Source organism: Onychostoma macrolepis, chromosome 02 (assembly GCF_012432095.1).
Source record: "Onychostoma macrolepis isolate SWU-2019 chromosome 02, ASM1243209v1, whole genome shotgun sequence".
NCBI classification, from domain to species: Eukaryota; Metazoa; Chordata; class Actinopteri; order Cypriniformes; family Cyprinidae; genus Onychostoma; species Onychostoma macrolepis.
In genome coordinates, this window is record NC_081156.1 from 3,863,650 (window position 1) to 3,883,021 (window position 19,372).

The window sequence follows — 19,372 nt, forward strand, 5'->3', positions numbered from 1 at the left end:
TTGATTATCCTGACGCAATTCACATTCTGTTGAATCTGAAGGACTGAAAAAAAAAAAAAAAAAAAAAAAAAGGTTCTGTACAGTTTGTCAAGTCTTCTCACACTCCTGCTCAGGATATGCATGTTGGCTTCATTCCAGATGAAACCATATGGAGGTCTTCTCACACACACACACACCTGAAGATATTTTATTACCACAGGAATCAAAATGATGCAGCCTTAAATTGAATTTTTGCCATTATCAAATCTCATAATGGATTCACTGCTGATTCAATAAAGAAAATAAATCAGAGCAGATAAGTATAGATATTTTTAATATAATTTCATATTCTCATCCAGTCAAAAATACAACTTTTGAATGAAAGGCACAGTACAACCAGACTTTTCCTTAGTCTCAAAACAAACACATACAGAAAGCAGACTTTTCTTACAGAATAAATCATATTTTAACAAACTTTCAAAAGTTGGAATGCCTACAAATCAATATGAAATAGAAATTTGTAAAGCAATAATTCATTAGGCTCAATCAACCCCTAATATTGCTTATTACAAGCATGGAAAGTGGCACATGAGTAACATTGTTAGGGGGAAAAGAAGAACATTAAAATATGCACACAAAATATTTAAGGACACAAAATTGATAAGAGGGCAAATATTAAAGGGTCTATAATGAAAAACTATGATCTGACAATGTAGTGCAACTTGTCTCTGTAAACACAATGCAAGTGGAAGTGAAGACGACAGTATGTCATGGTTGCCGGCATATGAGAAATTAAACTGCATTGGTCCAAAACAAACAAACAAACAAAAAAAAGGTGGTGATAAAAAGAACAACACTAACAGGCTCATGAAGATAGAAACAGGAAAAATAAGAGCTTTATTGTCGTTTCCCTTTTGAACAATCTTGGTCAAAGCATTGCTAAAAGAACAAAATGAACCACACAACGGTGACAATATTCTTTGGTATTTTTATTCTTGCATACTTGGTTGTTTCAAACCCATTTTGTTCTCCTTATTGTATTTTCATTTCAGGGTTGTTTTTTTTAAATCAACTATCCATCCACCAACTATCCATCACTGGCAATGACTGCCACTTTTTAAAAAAAAGCATCGATGTCTCATCAAAATGGATCATTGTAACAGGAAACACTTGATCAAATTTCTCCTCGATAAGAGGCATAATTTGACCAAGCACACTTACAAATTCAGTTAAGACTTCACTTCCCGTAGCAAAGAAACCAGGTGGTTAATTGAATATATAGAGACTAAAATAAAACACAAATGGATGAATCTCAAAGCTTGTCAAGAACATGTCCTAGTGATATTTCACCCAAAAATCTCAATTTGCTTAAAGAAAAATGTATACCGTTTTAAATTTATATTTAAAAAAAATTATAATTATACTGCTTTAAATTTATGCAGAATTAAAATCTTTTAAACAGCATTTTAATCTTTTGTTTTACAAAACAAAAACACAACATTAAACAAAACAGAATAAAAAAGAAACAACAACAACAAAATAAAACAGGCAAACAAACAAAAACCTTAAACATTTTGGCATTATGATAATGTAAAAAAAAAACAACACGCACAAACTCAATGAAAAATGCTTCTAAAATATAATTATATTCCGGGACAAAACAGGAATGCATTTTATTTATTTTTGTTTTGGATTAAAACATGACCTGGACATGTTTTTGTTAAGATTCACCCAAACATAAACAAAGCTCCCTGTGTCACTTCAGTTATAACCCCTGCTCACGGTGCAACTACAGCACCCAATTTATAAATTAATTAGAAACCGTATTACAGGATCCTGATCAGAACCTGTAATAGCAGCAAGGGTATTCACTGAAGCATCAGATATTACAATCAACTCTCTCTCACACACACACACACACATACACACACACACCAGTGTGATCACAGCAGTTTGAGCCTGTATTCTGCTGATTTTCACACGACCCTTTAATCCATGTTCATGTGCAAACTTCTTTAATTAGCCCCGGACAGGACTGGAGCCAATGTTGGCATGATTGATAGCGGCAACGAAATAGCGACTCCCTTGAAGGTGAACGAATGTGTTCCAGAATCTGGTAGCACATGTGTAAAAGTACTTCAGAGGTCTTTTTTGAGTGGGGTGGGGTGGGGGGGGGGGGGCACAGAACGTCCCCTGTTCTGGACACTACCTGTTAGTATTGCTCAGCTGTGTGAGTTGTGTCAGGAACTCCCGCAGTTCTTTAGCTGCCTGGAAGCGGCCGTACTGTTTCTGAGGCCGGGTGCACTCGTCCAGCAGGGCTGTGAGGCGGCCGTCTTTGACCACGTCGGCAGGGGGGTCATGGAGGAGACCGCCCGTAGTGCCACGCCAGGTGGCGAATCTGGAGAGCAGGTTCTGACAGATAGCGTAGTAATTGTGGTCCACGGTGACTCGAGAGCAGAGGATGTCCTTGGAGAAGGAGAGACAGGCCTCTTTGTCGCATTCCTCGTAGCGGCTCTCGTACCACACGTCATAGTTCTCTGGTTTATCTGAGTGGATTAAACAAAATACAAATATAATATCTGCCAAAACAACATAAGAGAAGAAACCTCAAAATCAACATGAAACTGAATTTGCATCTCGTGTTTCTGGGTGAAAATGGATATTCGATAATATTGAAGGCTGAAGTTAGGACCCTGTAACTTCAATGTACAGCATAACATAAAATGTCATTGAATTTAGCCAATTTTACATGAATAAGTCAAAAGTAGGACTGTATGCTTAATTCACGATGTGGACTTGTGTTTATGAATATTATAGTGCAAAAAGACAGCTATTTAAATATTAAGTCTGCTTTCTGTATGATTGAGCAGCGCAGTTTCGTCTACTAAACAAACACAAGCACACGCGATGCTTGAGGTGTTTTCAGCATCTGCCGTCTCACTGTATGAGGACCTGAACACATGACATGAACACTTCATCTCCAGAGCTGCTCTGAGGGTTCACTTCATCAGCATTTAACCTTTTCATTTGATAAAAATCATTTTCATGTCACATGGAGTAGATACAGAAGCTCAAAAGGTCTTCAGGACAACCCGTCAAAAAAGTTAGGTTGAACTTCAAGAATATGTGAAGGAAATAATACTATTGCACAGTAGACTGTACTTGAAGTAATAATTATTAAAAAATTATTAAAACTTATTAAGGAATATCACAATTTTTCTTCCATGTCTTTCATTTTAAAAGTCAACCACAGCACTTTACCTAAAAAAATAAAATAAAATAAAAAAAACAATTATGAGATTATTATTATTATTTTTTTTGGCCTTCATTTAATTAACACCACATTTGATGATAAGTTTGTTTTACATCCAGAAAAAGGAAAGAAAAAAGGCAACACTAAATTTCTGGAGGGTATTATATTTCATAAGGCATTAAGAAGAATAAATTATTGAATTATTACAGTTTTATACATTCAATTGATTAGACGTGCTTTTTATTTAATTAAAATAAAAATGTGATTATTAACTTAATTAAAAATGTAACCATGAAATCCAGAACAATTCAAAAGGAAAACAGAATTTTGGCAAATAAAAAAAATAAACAAAAAAAGTGTTGTTAAACTGTTTTTATATAAACTTTTAATGAAGTAGTTTAATTACCTTTTAAATGTAGTGTTGTTAAACACTGTGTTGTTAAATCAATTTTGATTACTAAAATTTAATTGAACAATTAAAATGGAATCCAAAAAAAAAAAAAAAAACCACACTCATTTCATAGGGCCCTATGAAGTGGTGCTAGAGAATGAGGGAGTTTTCAGTGTTTCGAAACACCACTGGTGTCATAAAGAGTTAGGACCCGTGTACAGCACAGTTCTGATTGGACCCCAGGGGGCAGCCGCTCGTAACAGCTAATCAAAAGCTGTTATTGCAATATCTTGTTGTAGTTAATCAAAACAGCCTAACACCTGTTATCGTTTTGTAGCTGTGGTAGCTTGATGTAGCATGTAGGGCAGACAAAGTACACTTTAAGTTTCAGCAGAAACCATTAAAGGGTTACAAAAGCTTTCCATTCATCAAAGAATCCAAAACCAATACTAATAATAACAAGAAATGTTATTTGAACACTAAATCAGCATATTAGAATGATGAATCATGTGACACTGAGGACTGGACTGATGGCTGCTGAAAATTCAGCTTTGTCATTACTGGAAAAAAATAAATAAAATATATTACAAAAGAAAACAGATTTTTAAATTGCTGTAAAATAAACGCAGCAATGGTCAGCATTCCTATTAAAAACAGGAAAACCGTAATGATAATGATAGTGTGCGAATGATTTAGGATTTCTAATTAGGCACTGAACAGAGTACTTTTTTTAGTCAAATTACTTTGGGGTCCTAGAGAGACTGAACTCGCAATTGAACTGAACAGTTCATCTATTTCTTACTGCATGTAGTAGCAAGTAGTTTGCAGTAGATTTCATTACAATGTTAACTGGCATTTAATTACTCTTAATTATTAAATAAAGGCTGCGTTATCTGAAACATTAGCCTAAAACGATGTCTAAATAACTATTTGGCTGTTGGTCAAAAAATAAGACCAGGGACATGTATTAAGAGAAAAACTAGGGGCAAATTTCATGTTAACATTCAACACAAGTTCACTATCCTTTGCAGAAGCAATGATTGAACTTCTTGTCAAGTTCTCCTCTGTGTTTCACAACATGCCTCGTTTCAGTCAGCTGACTTTTATTCAATACGGCCTAATCCTTATTCCACTGGCTCTTCCTTTTAAAAACAACTTGCTGTTAAATTCTGTATACCAGGCAACGTGAAAAGCTCTTTATCATTACACATCGCTTTCTTGTAGCATTTCAATCTTCTTCAAAAAGCACAACCTACACTTAAATGGAACAACGATCTGCAGAATAAAGACCCTGACTTTATTCAGCTCTTCACTATGAGAAGACAAATAAAAAAAACTCTCCTGAAAGCAGGTGCAGTTCTTCTCTAGCCACCCAGTTTAATGCTGAACAAATCAATAAAGCCGAGGATCCTGCAGAAATAGACTGGGCTGTGACATCTACTCATCAGCAAAACTATATTGAGTCATAAAGCGCCTTAAAGAGTTGGGGAACTGCTGTCTTGGTCATTTGAGATAGCTCAATATCACGCCAATAACTAATTAGAGAAAATGAAGTCACCGTGCTGCCAATCACTCTCGTGGGAGCCAATTATGAGATCCAGAGGAGGTAATGTGCCACAGCCAATAGGAGCACACGCTGGCTTCGGCGCTTTTCTCTTTCACTGTGTGTGCTGAGAATCACATCCAGAGGTTTATGGATGAACGGCATAAAATATTGTTCCAGAACTGATGGAAATCTTGAATTAAAGGGACAGTTCATCATTTATTCACCTGTCACTTCTATGAAACACAAAGGAACTCCATCGACTTTCAACAGATGAAACAATCTTCAAAATATCTTTCTTTGTGTTTCACAGAAGAAATTCTTTCAGGTTTGGAACAACATGAGGGTGAGTAAATAATGACAACATTCATTTTGGATGAACTGTTCACCCACAGAATATAACTAAATGGGTAACACTACAATAAAGTCTCTAAACTTAAAAAAAAAAAAAAAAAAAAAAAGGTATGATGTTAACAGAAACAACTTTTGACCTTAAAATGTTTGATTAAATTCTGAGATTAAAATAAACTAAGATTAATAAATTCTGTAGAAGCATTGCTAGTTCATGTTAACTAATGTAGTTACAGTAACTAATTTTAAAGGGATAGTTCACCCAAAAATGAAAAATCTGTCATGAATTACTCACCCTCATGTCGCTCCAAACCTGTAAGACATTTGTTCATCTTCAGAACACAAATTAAGATATTTTTGATGTATTCCGAGAGCTCTCTGCCCCTCCATAGACAGCAAGGATCCTTACATGATCAAGGCTTAGAAACGTAGTAAGGAGATTGTTAAAATAATCCATGTGACATCAGTGGTTCAACCGTAATCTTACAAAGCTATGAGAATACTTTTTGTGAGCAAAGAAAACAAAAATAATGACATTATTTAACAATTCGTCTCCTCCCTATAGCATTTTGGAGAGTATCACTTACATAAACAATGTATGCAACGTATGTACACGGATACACTGTTTACGCTTTGATCTGAACGTATCCTCAAAAGCATTCTCGTAGCTTCATAAAATTACGGTCAAAAATATCTTAATTTTTGTCCTGAAGATGAACGAAGGTCTTACAGGTGTGGAACGATATGAGGGCGAGTAATTAATGACAGAATTTTCATTTTTGGGTAAACTATCCCTTTAACAAATTAAATATTATAGAAAGTGCTACAATTAAATGTTATTAAAATCAGCAAAAATTGCCAACAGATATTCGCAATAAAAAAAATAAAAAAACACCTCCTTTGAACAGAAATGATTTCTGAATCAAAGAATGGAAATCTTTAAATGGTTCACATTTTTAATTAATTAAATGATAGATATTATAAGCAGAATTAATTAAAATTAAAAGATGAATAAAAGCCCATCTATCCAATGCCCTCTCCAAAAGACTTCCAACCTTGATGCCCACACGTCAAATGACAAATGAAGTGGTTTGACATCATAAGCACACGTCAATTCAGAATAGAAACGCAATAAAAAAGCTTGTGTTATCTAACATTTCAGAAAGACCCATCTGCAAGCAGACGCACGCACACACACGAGCTCCATTCAGATAAACCCTGGCAGGCTGAAGCAAATAGCCATTGTTATGTAGCACACATGCTCCAAGTTCATCCGCCAGCCCAGTCTGGCCTCTCTGGATGGCAGATCCACTGGCACGAATTGTTGGTCCAGCACTGCACCAATCCATGCCAACTCACTACCTTCCAGAATCAAAAGTGCAGCTTTGGGCCACGTTCATCTGTTGCAACGCAAACACTTCAATAGCAATGTTTAAATGTGAAACTGGAATTTAAATCCCATGCATTAACAAATTAGGGGCTCTATCAGGGCCAGAAATTAACTTTTCCATTAGGAATTGATTTTCAGAGGCATTTTTATAATTACCTTATTTAATGTATCGTTGTTGTTTTTTATGTCAAATACTTACATTTAGCCTATTACTTTAATCACTCAGAATACTAGACTGTTACAAAAAAAAAATACAAATAAAAATCAACAAAAGCCATCTTTACACTGCAAAGATGGGGGGGGGGGGAAAGCTGCATCTTAAATTACTATTATTTTTAATGTTGCTCGAAGGTGGTATATGTATTTATTTAGTGGTGTCAAAATTAGCACGTTAACGCATGCAATTAATTTTTTTCAGTTTACCGCATTAAAAATATTTAACGCAATTAACGCAGGGGCGGGCCTACGGTTGGCAACCACACTCACAACTGCTGCTTCTGTCAATTTTTCTCTTGACAAGAAGTGCATTTATTCAGTCGCAGAACGTCTTCACGACCACATCAAACGGGAGACATTTCAGACACGCGCTCCACTTCACTTCAGCGCCAGGCGCGAGTCAAACGAGCGTGGAAACGGTACTGGGCTCGCGCTCTTCCATTGCACGCACAAAGGCGCTGGCCGTAGCCTGTGTTCTTTCATATCAAAGCACGAAATAAACTACGTGCATGCAATGTCGTGCTCAGTTAAGTCATGAATTTACAAAAAGGCGATTAAAGATGCCTTAAAACGGTGCATCCCTCATCTAACACACCCGATTCAACTCGTCAGCTCATTAATAGAGACTTTAAGACCTGAAATGGGTCAGAAAAGGTGAAGAGAGTTGAGAGAAAATATGATGCGTGTCAGATCCACGTCACGTTTAGCAGCGGCAGCTCTTACAGAAATAGCAGCCAAAAACAACCTAATAACCAGCTGCTGTGATGTCTGTTCATAACAGGAAAAAAAAAAACTTTTATAGCTTTAAGGATTCATCTGCATTTAATTTAGAATTTAGTGTTTGATAACTTCAATTTCTGTATATTTCTGCTGAAGGGCACAGGTAAATATGACATTTATTATAATGGGTTTGTGTGAAGATTATTTTAAGTTCACTTAAATTAGAAGCTATTTATTTTAAAGTATAATAAATGTTAAAATTGATAGCTCTCAATCGTACTGCAATGTTGAATGGCTATAGTTCATATAGTCTATATATGGCTATAGTCTATAGGCTACAGTCCGAAGGGCAATTTTATAGAGAAATCAGTAATATTGGTGTCAGTGATACTGTCCTTCAGTCATAAAAAAAAAGATGCCATTAAACAAATATAAAAAATATATACTGTCTTTATGTTGTTTGTACATTAATTTGAAGATTGAATGTGAAATTATTGCAATATAAAAGTATATTTAAAAACTTTAATGTTAGGTGGGATTAACCGCGATTAATTAGTTTTTTTTTGTTTGTTTTTAAATCGATTGACAGCACTAGTATTTATACTAGTATAACAACTGCATAATTTAAATAGCCTACATAAATGTAAATGGTAAACAAATAAATGAATAACAGCAAGTTCATTATAACCACTACAAAGTAGGGCTGCAAGATCATGACAAAAACTATAATTGTTGATTATTGCTCTTGATATTGTAATAGCCTAATTATTAAATGTTTTGGGTTTGGGGAAACTACATGTCATATTCCGGACAAAAAAAAAAAAGCTAAGAACTGTTCATGAATTACTTTATTACTTTTTATGCATTCGAAAATCAACACTTCACATTGCTTATTTTAGTAGCATGAAAAACAAAACGCCATTCAAACTGGGAATAAAGCAAGCAAAGTACGCTCTCCATCACTGAAGCGGTCTCTGACTTAAGTCAAGCACGAGTTATGCACTCATGCAATAACTCATGTTATAATCACTGACGCTGTCTACATTGCAAAATTAATCTCTTATTTGCACTGCATCATGCTTTTTCGTGATGAGAGATTTTGTACAAGTACAGATTCAGAATTCAGTCAGTTTTCAGCAACGACTTATCTTGACCTCTGATTGGTCACTGCATTCATAAATAAATTCACATTTAATTTTAATCATAACAGCCATAATTTACATTTTTTGGCACCCTTATCTTTGCTCCCATTCATTTCTGACCAGTGTTACAGGAAAGCAGACTGTGCTTTCTCATGTGTAAAGTTCTTAAAAGTCCCAAAAAAGAAACAGCTATGAGACTTTAATTACAAATCTGAGAGCGCGGGAGGCCCACGCATGGTTCCACCTGGTCTGTGAGACTGTGATAATTCTTCCTGAAAAACATTTATTTTGACGGGGAAGGCAAAGTACAGACACAAACAGGCCTAAAAAAACAGGTGCTCCAGCCCATCTGAGGGAAAACTGAAAGTGGGTCAGAACATATGAAAGTAGACAAAAAAAAAGAAAACCCTACACCATCTAACCTGGATAACATTTTCCTGCACAATTTATTAATGCTGTAAAGCAAGAGCACGGAGGTGCTGGAATGAAGCCGTTACTTACTTTGCTTAATCAGTCTCTTGTCCGCCACTATGATGTTTTCTGCATCGACGACAATGACTTTTCCGTCTCGAGGCCCAACTGCAAAGTTGTCGAAGCTCACGTCTAGGAGGTAAAGGGCAAAGTCAAAGTCGTTGTTGGTCAGCTGCTCGGCGATGTCCATCAGCTGCTTGGCCAGATCCACTCTTTTTTCCCAGGGTGCATTGTAGAAGCTCCAGAGCTCCTCGCCCACGTAATTCACCGCCACCATCCGGCCGCAGGCCCCCAGGTATTTGGCAAACGGCCAGCCCTCATCGGAGGGAAAACTCTGCAGAGATGAAACATGAGGAGAGAGTCAAGGTGAGAGAGGTTCTCCATTCACACACACACACACCATGTCCTCTCAAATTTGGAGCAAAAAATGCCATTTAAGACATAGACAAATTGCACAATCATTAGCTTGGAGCAAAGTAGCTGTCCCAAACTTTTCTTAAGTGCTGCAGATATTCGATAGCCCCATTTCAAGTCGAGTCATTAAATATGGATAAGTGACTATTAAACTTTAATCTTAGAGATTCAAATAATTTAGAGGACAAAACACAGCATTCGGTAACCAATCGGAGCCTCCAACATCTGGCCACTGTGGTCTGAGCTGGAGAGGCTGAAACATGCTGTGGAGGGGATGTTTCCTGCTCTTCATGACATAGGCATGGTTTCTTTTGGACTCAGGCAAAGCGAATCGGTCGTATAAATAACATTTTACCGGTTTACACTCTTAAATGTCATAAATCTGATAACTGCAGGAGGCAGTGTCCAATCTGTTACACCCGTCCTGTCCTTGAGTCTTATAGGGGTCACAAGTGAATCAAGTGGAGACAAAACCTACAAGATCTGTATTTTCCTCTTGCCTTGGCCAGTTCTAATGCTCATAATGATACTGACAAAATCAATTGTTGACTATTTCCTTTAACATTGTAATTAGAATCATTAATGTAGATTAATGGAATATTTATTAAAAATGCCATTTTGCATGAGGAATCTGACATTTGTGCAGCTACACATCCAAAACAGACATTTATCGCAATTTATTAAGTAAATTAAGACTAAATTGTGAACTACACATTGGCCCTCAGAGTAGCATCAAAACAGAACTGTTATTTTAATTTTTTTTAAATAAATTATAAACAACCAAAGCCACAATACACTCTATTATAATCACAACTTTTTGAGCTCTACAGTTGAGTGAGCTCTGGATTCTCACAAATGCTCCTATTATTATAAACAAAGCTGTCCACACTACAGAATAAATCTGTTTTATATGCTTTGTTGATTTGAAAATGGGTTTTCTAGGTTTTTTCCACATTTCTTGTTTATAGTGTATATTGGGTATAAAGCATCTACACTGCATCTCAGTGACGTGACATTTGGTGAATCCAAAATAGTTGGAAATTAACAATAATTATTTTTTGATTTATTTCTAAGGCTTCCTTCTGGCTGTCTGGCAATGTATCTTCAGCACTTTTCTACGCTTTGTGTGCCAGAACAAACAAAAGTGACTTTAAAATGTGATGGGGATATATCTAAATGGAATGCTGCAACCAGCATAACTGTAATGGTAACCTTGATAATTATTTAGCTTTACAAAAACTACATTTTGGTTTTAGGAATTAGACCGAATATTGAATTAAATTATTAGGCGCTAACAGAGTAACCCGTTCGGTCTGTGACAAATGAGTCAATTACAGAAGGGAACATTGTGTCTCTAGATTTTTGTTTTACCTCTGGGAACACGTCATCGTGAAGTTTCATTCTCTGAAAGTGTCAAATGGAAAAAAGCTTCACTCTGCAGAAAGTGGTTGTCCCTACATTCTGTTGTTGAACTTTATAAATAATAGATGAAAAAAAATAAATAAATAAAAAAATAAAAAAAATCCCAATAACTCCCACTGTCACGGACCAAAAAAAAAAAAAAGCCATTGTGGAGAAACTTTATAGAGAAAACTACGTTTACTCCACTTTTTTTCCCTAATATTTCAATCTTTTTAAATGTACTGATTAAATGTACTAAATTTACATTCTATAATAATTTCTAGCATTTTCAAAAAAAAAAAAAAAAAGAACATTTTCAACTCCAGTATACATTATATATTTATAGTATACATACATATATTTATATAAAAATTTAAATAAAAATGTCTAAAGGCCTCCTTCTCTTTTAGGAAACTTAACAGCCTCATTTTGTCAGAAACATGCACAGCCAGCTCCTGATTATTTTGCAAAAACCGTGTAGTTGCACGTCAAGCCCTATTTTACTTGTACTAAACATTCTCTGCTTACATTTTGCACGACATTGTCAAACATCACTGTGTCAATACCCTGTGTCCTGTTCTGCTATTAAATTTCCAAGGATTTGCATCATTACCAAACATGAAGGAAAACCAAATCCATTTACAGTTACACACTAAATAAATTTAAATGAAACCAGGTTTCTTGACATAAAACAGTTCCAAGAAATTCAGCTAAATAAAACCGCACTCCACACTACAAACCTGTTGAGCTGCAGTTGGCCGCTTGGCATGGTCCGGAAGCAAGCTTTTTCTTCCTCCTCTCTTTTTTTCCCCAACTTGAAGTGCTGTTCTAGCTATAATTGAAACTCTGACTAACACTTAACTCTACATCCTTACCCACAGAGTCAAGGACTCTGGAAGATGACAATGCACATAACCTTCAAAAGTGTATAAAATCATTTCTATGCAATGGAGAAGTGCATCTCTTTACCAAGAGAGGTCAAAGAGATCCTTAATTCACAAACACAGCTGTAAACTGCTTAAAATTAAAGGGGTGGTTTACTGCTTTTTTTTCTTTGCTTGATTGCGTTTATGGGGTGCAATATAACATGTCTTCGTGTTTCGTTTGTTAAAAAACGCCTTATTTTTCATATATTTCACATTTATTGTAAGCTGCTTTCTCCTCTGTCATTTGAACGACCGGTTGACTTCCTGATTCTATGAAACCACTCCCTCAGAAACAGGCAATGGGCTCAGATTGGTTAGTTGGGCCGGTGTGTTGTGATTGGCTAAACTGCGTACTGCACATTGTCCGGAAACTTTACGCCCATTACCTTCACAGGCGACAGTTGCATGTACTGCGGTCAAATGTAAATAATGGTGTCAATATTGCCGTATCAGTTTGAGCCAGAATCAGACCCAGAAAGCGGTAATGAAGAGAGTCAAGCAGAACTTCCGCAAGCACGGCTCTTACAAAACTTTTCTGAATGGAAGTTTGCTGTTGTGATTACATACAATTTTTTGAAGTTTGTACACGTTTGTCTTCTACACACAAAATAGCATCGAACTAACTGGCCACTATAACCAAACAGCGTTGGCTTGTGTTTACATTCTTGATCAAATCGAAAAATTACATCATAAAGTATACATGGAAAATACATTTACAAAATTAGTACATAATTACAAATTCGGGTCCAAAATGTTTGTACGCGTTTGTCAAAAGACACACGAAATAGCATTTAACTAACTGGCTACTAAAGCCAGCGTTGGCATTTGTTTACGTCCTTGATAAAACTAAAACATTACGTCTGAAATTATACATGCAAATACATTTAAAATGATTAAATCTTACTTACAGGTCGTTTTTGTAGGCATTAAACTTCCTGATTTTTAAAAGACAATATCTCCGCTAACGTTGAACTTTCAGCGCAGCAACTTTGCAGATACTGTTCATACATCAACAGCAACATTACACACTATTTAAAATGAAAAAAGTGAAAATCGCAGTAAACCACCCCTTTAACAAAGCTGCAAACACATTCAAGAGCAAATTAAATCAGAGGTAATTGTCTGTCAACTATTGTCAGCTGAAGTCTCAGGGAGTCTCAGCTTTCAGAAACAATAAAATCAGACTCATTTTATCACAGAGTGTTGTCAGATTGGTAATGCATGGAATCGGTGACAAACACAAGCAATGCGTGCAAGAGCGAGCAGACGGAACTGTCTCAGGGAGGATAGCTATTTGTTTTTCCGAGCCAGAGGAAATTCTAGCCCATCAAGGAACTTGTTTGCACTAGACTCTTTCATAAATGCCAACAATGGCCAAACGGCTGTGTGACGCACAAAATAAGTGGTTGGAGGCAGGTGAAAGGTTTGTTTTAATAAAAGCACCATCAACACCACATAATGACAGACGGCCAGGTGCTAGTCATGTATATCTTACAAATACCCTTCAAATCTAAACTGCTAACGGGTTAGGTCTGTGCAGTATAGCATTTGAAATGAAATTAATTGGTTGACCATCTGGTTATGTTGAGGCACCAATTCAGTATCGATACCAAGGGTCGATGCTAAAACATCAATCCAACCCTAGTTAGTGTAGTGGCGGCTTAATGAGATCTGGCCATGAAACCCAAAGCCTGGTTCCAACCTTGATAGGACCAATTCCAGAAACTGAGAGTTTGTTGGATTGCCAGTCACTAAGAGACTTGGTAGCATCAGAAAGACTGTTCTTGTAATATTTGCACTAAAGTTTCTTTAAATACAAACACATCTGTTTGACAACTAATGAAGAATGGCAACTTCCATTTGGGTGGCGAAGCTCCCAAGTCTACAGTTTGCTCACACTCTCTGCAATTATAGAGTCTGTCAAACTGCTGCTGAAGTGTGAGGAGGGAATATCAACTCTGCACAGATGGCTGTGCTCTAAGTGACAAACTGTAAAAGAATACAGCAGTGCTATTTTGAAAATATGGGTATGTTGGAGCCGTTATACAGCATACTGATGCTCATGTGGGTAATGGTGGTTTAAAACCAGCCTGCAATTTTTTTATGGATTCCATTTCCAAACTCTACTAAACAAGACGCAATCATTATAGCCTACATATTAACGTAAGACTGGTGTGATAAAACCACTAACCTTATACTTGCAAAACTCTGTAACTTTCACCCAAAGGAACTATAATGGTAATGTATAATCATCTGCCTAGCACTGAAAAGACTGAGTAGTCAACTTTATAGCTCAAGTAGCACATTTCTGGAAGAATTATGCCCTTTAACAAAAAAAAAGTTTTAAAAAGACAGCATATTTCTGCTTTTAAATCCTCCACAATGTCTTGCCCCATAGACGTCATTACTTAACACGATTCCTACTACAATGAACAAAAAGCTAATTCACACCAATACAATCCATGATGCAACATACCTGTCAGCTGCAGCTACAGAGGAAGAAAAGACAGGATACAGAAGGAAGGGAGCTGTCAGCAAAATCAAGACCTATTCTGAGACTCACACAAGTTATAATTAAGACTGGGGTTTTTTTTACGTGAATGCGTAGGATTAATTCATGTTTAATGCCATTAACACATTTGTTTGGTGTCTTTATTCATTTTTGCACAATTCAATTAAAATGCCAAAATCAGGTGCTCTTTTTGTTATTTTAATTGCAAATATTGCATTAAATTGATCAAAAGTGACGTTAATGTTACAAATGATTTCCATTTCAAATAAATGTTGTTCTTTTGAACCTTCTTTTGAATAAATAATTATATATATATATATATATATACACACACACACACACACACACACACACACACACACACACACATACATATTTATTTATTTAGAGCACCAAAAACTAGTAATATTTTAGTATACAAGTATACTATAGTAAGTATATAAGTATATTTTAGTATATTAAACAGTTGTTTTAAATTGTAGTAATATTTCACATAGTAATAACTGTACTATAGTTACTGTATTTTTGTTATGAAATAAATGCAGCCTTGCTGAACATAAGATACTTTTTTTTTTTTTTAAATAATGTTTTACGTATTGAAATTTGTTGCTCTGCTTCCCTTACAGGGATAGTTCACCAAAAATATGAAAATTCTGTCGTCATTTACTCAACTTCAAGTTTTTCCAAACCTATATGATTTTCTTTCTTCTGTTTAACATAAAAATATATTTTGAATGTGGGTAGCCAAACAATCAGTGAGAACCAGAAACCGTTTGGTTACCAACATTCTTCAAAATATCTTCTTTTGTGTTCAGGTTTGGAACAACACGAAGGTGAGCAAATATTTGACAGAACTTTCATTTTTGGGTGAACTATCCCTTTAATTCTGCAGTATTAAAGTACCTTAATCACCTTCTGTCTCTATTCCACCAAATTTACAATGTCTGCAAACAATAAAACAGACTTTTTTTTGTACCATTTAAGATATAAAACGGTCATTATAACTTTTTAATGACCTTACATTTTATATAAGGCATTATACTTTAAAAACCTGAGGGAACCTAGATTAACTCTCACTCCGGGAATCGCTTCAAGCACACTTTTTAGGGTACTACAGGCGCTATCTGGACAAGTTTCTTCAACGGGAGGAGAGTTCACCAGTTTACAAGCACTAAATAATAGGCATGTCCTTGATAACAACCTTGCTGTGCTCAGTCTTGTTTGTGAAAGCCTTACACACAAACAGCAGTTGACTCCTGTCAGCTCTGGGACTGTTTAGAAAGGTGCTTCGGGCATGGCAACCTCATAATAACCTCATTGTCAGGTGAAGGGAGAGGAGGCACACACCGCGCACACTGGGCTGTGTGCAAGATTAATGCCGTGATGGACGTGACCCTCAGGGCTCTGCCTGTGCTATTCTCAGCCTCACCGAGCAGATGGGCCTCCGTTCTCAATGGAAGGAAGGAGGCACGAGTAATGCAAGCACAAAGTCAAGCACAGCAGCTTTTTTCCAGAGGACACATATTTCACAACAATCTGACACAATACCAGGCTAAGGGGAACAAATTGTGTTTCTGACCTTTACGGCTATAAATAGCAGTAAAAATGCCAGTGGGCAAAACTTTATAAAACATCTACATGAAGGGACATCCGAATTCTTGTCACACACTGATTTTGTAATCCTCTCACTGTCTTGATTGTTTTTATTTACTTTTTTTCCCCTACTTGAGAGCAACTCCCATCAACTCCTAACATAACAAATTAGTCCATTCTTTTTTCTACTCAAACCTAAAAATACACAGACCACAAAAATCTAAACTTGAGTGACTCCAGATCCATCCTGCAGGGCAAACGGAAAACAGATGCAAGACAGAATCTAAATTCAGCTTTCCAACATACAGAAATCCCTATAGCTACTACAAGTGACCTTAGTGTCCCCTTTACGGTCAAAAAATGCCTTCGCAAGCAGAATACAGAGGATTAAGCCAATAAAGCATGTCCAACTGCAATGTTGGTTTAGAAACCTGTCTACCAAGTTGCCTTCCATCTCTGAATGCAGATTAGATTAGGCATTGTTGCCTACGATATCCTACAATCCTGTGTGTGTAGTTCAACCATTGTTGGAATCTCGTAAATTTAATTTAATAAATATAATAGTAAATATATGAAGAGTTCAGAAAATGTGTTTCTAAAATGAGCATTTTTATCAGGTTTCTATGTGTAGATTCAGTCATTTTACTTTAATGGCAATGAACAGGTTCCTTTAAAATAGAAATTCATACATTTACACAACAACAATGTACATAGCAACAACACTGTTGTCGTTTAAATGAACCGCCAAAATACATAAAAACTCTTGTTGTGTAAACCCCCCACCGCCTCAATTTCTAAAAGGATGTTATTGATCTTATTTGTACTTTCATTACACTGTGACTTTAATTTAAATTGATTTGACTTAAGACTATCGCATCATAATTTCCATCATTTAATAATTTATCACATTTTTTCTTCCATTCTGTGTAGCCCTATTAAATCACAACATTATGGTGCTTTGGAGGCACCTTCATTCACATTGACTGACAGTAAGGCAGCTGCCTCAGGTTTCCAACACAATCAAAAAAAAAAAAATCGAAAAAAGCAGATTTTGCCTGCCTTATGAAAGTGCAAAAGGTTGCTACAACTTCTGGCAAACTAGAAAAACTGGCTTTTCTTAACTTCAGGAAGTGGGATGAATCATTTAGAGCATTCTGAGGAGACAAGCATCTGTTAGCTTTAACATCATGTTTTCAGCAGGGGAAGGAACAGCAAGCACTGGTGAAGATCACACTTAATCGCACCTATGGATTAGGAGCCAATTCATTAGTGGCATCCACAGCAAACTAATGACATTTCATTATGTTGACCGAACCGCTGCAGAGGTTGCAGGGCAAAAGGGGGCTAAACTGTATGTTGCTAATCAAATCGAGCGGCTCGCTCTCTGGAGAGAGATCAGATTGCCTTTATCACCTAAAATGCTTGAGGTGTGGCAGATGGAGTGAATGATGGGAGGTGAGAACGGATATTGGCTGCTCACACAGAGATGTCCTTTTGTTTGCCCAGGCCTTTGACAAGCTGGGTCAATCAAAAGAAATTGGAATAGATTAGCTGGGCCTAAAAATCAATGTCGGACCGAGGGGTATAAAAAAGAGAGCTGTCAAGGACTCTCATTGCTGTGAATGAAAAGCACAAGAAAAAATACACTGGAAATAGTGGTATGTGGTATAAATTGTCAATGATAATATTGCAATTATTGTTTTAACAAGGTGTGAGTTGACATTAAGTATGTCACTTTCACGGTTTTTGACATAAAACTTGGTGAAATGATTTTGGTGTGTGTATCAGTTTGTTGAACACTGCCAGCACATTTAAGCAATACTGTGATAATACTGATAACGGTGATCATTTTGGTCACTATAACCAAATTTTCATACCATTTTAACTCTACTTAGAATGCCCCAAACTTCAAGATATACAGGGCCATTTTTCCGCTTTTGTCTTAGATTTATTTCAGATGCTGTATTCCCCAGAAATCAACATGGTTAACTTTTAAATGTTGGAGAAGAATTTGCAAAGTGATGAAAATTAGTGATCAGGAGATGGTTTGTTTAAGAGAAATAGCATATACTTTTAATACTTTTAATGATATATTTTAGGTTTGGGCTAGCAAAGGTCTTAAAAGATTTGATCAAATTTATGGAGACAATGAGATGGAGATATTTGAGAATATAAAGAAAAAATTGGGAAATTATTTTTCAAATGTCTTCAAATAAGAAGTTATCTAAAGGATGAGATTAAAATAAAAACTTTAGATGACATTCACCCTGTGTTGCATTTTATGATTAAAATTAGCTAAACTAATAGACTAGATTATTTGATAGGACGAATAAATAATATATCCAAAGAAATTAAGGATGGGGGTTTATATAATATTAAGACAAAAAGGGGAAATTGAATTAGACAAAATAACAGAAGGAGATTGGAAACAAAGTTTAAAATAAAATCTAAGGACTACGCAATCGCCATAATGGAAAGAATATGCTTGGAAAATTAGTACGCAATATTTTATAACACCAGAAGTATCTTCCAAATATAATTATTTTTCTTCAGGATGTTGGAGAAGTTGTGGTGAACTTAAAGCTCATTATACTCATATATTTTATACTTGTAAAATAAAAATAAAAAACAATTCTGGGCAGAAGTAATACATTTAATAGAATAATTGTTTAAGAAATAAAATACTGTATAATAAAGATGCAAAATATAGTTTTGGGTATAGGACCTATGCTACTTAGTAAAGATGAGTTATACTTATTTAGAATATTGAGAATTACAGCTTTTAAAGCAATAAGATTTTAAATTTAGTTTCTAAAGTATACTCTATGGAAAGGATAACGTATGAAATCAAAAGTATACACTTTGTAAAGATATGGGCACCTCTAAAATCAAAGTACGTACTATAAAACAAAATATATTACTTACCCTTTTACATAATCCTCCCTCTCTTTTTATTTATTTACCATTTTATTTCATTATTTAATATCATCAATTGAGGTTTAAAAGTATTATTTCAATTACTTACTAGAAATTAGATGTTATAAGAGTTTTGATATGAATATGTGACTGT

The 19,372-nt window shown here is 35.6% G+C and overlaps 1 protein-coding gene across 1 annotated transcript in view; it reads right to left on the reverse strand.

Moving 5' to 3' along the window:
• Positions 1–296: 296 nt before the first annotated feature.
• The window catches only part of dipk2aa (divergent protein kinase domain 2Aa), a 30,935-nt gene continuing 11,859 nt past the window's right edge, over positions 297–19,372 (reverse strand). The window contains 2 exon segments of the mRNA XM_058760065.1: positions 297–2,525; positions 9,487–9,790. Of these exon segments, the coding sequence (XP_058616048.1) occupies positions 2,185–2,525; positions 9,487–9,790 (645 nt within the window). The 3' untranslated portion in view covers positions 297–2,184.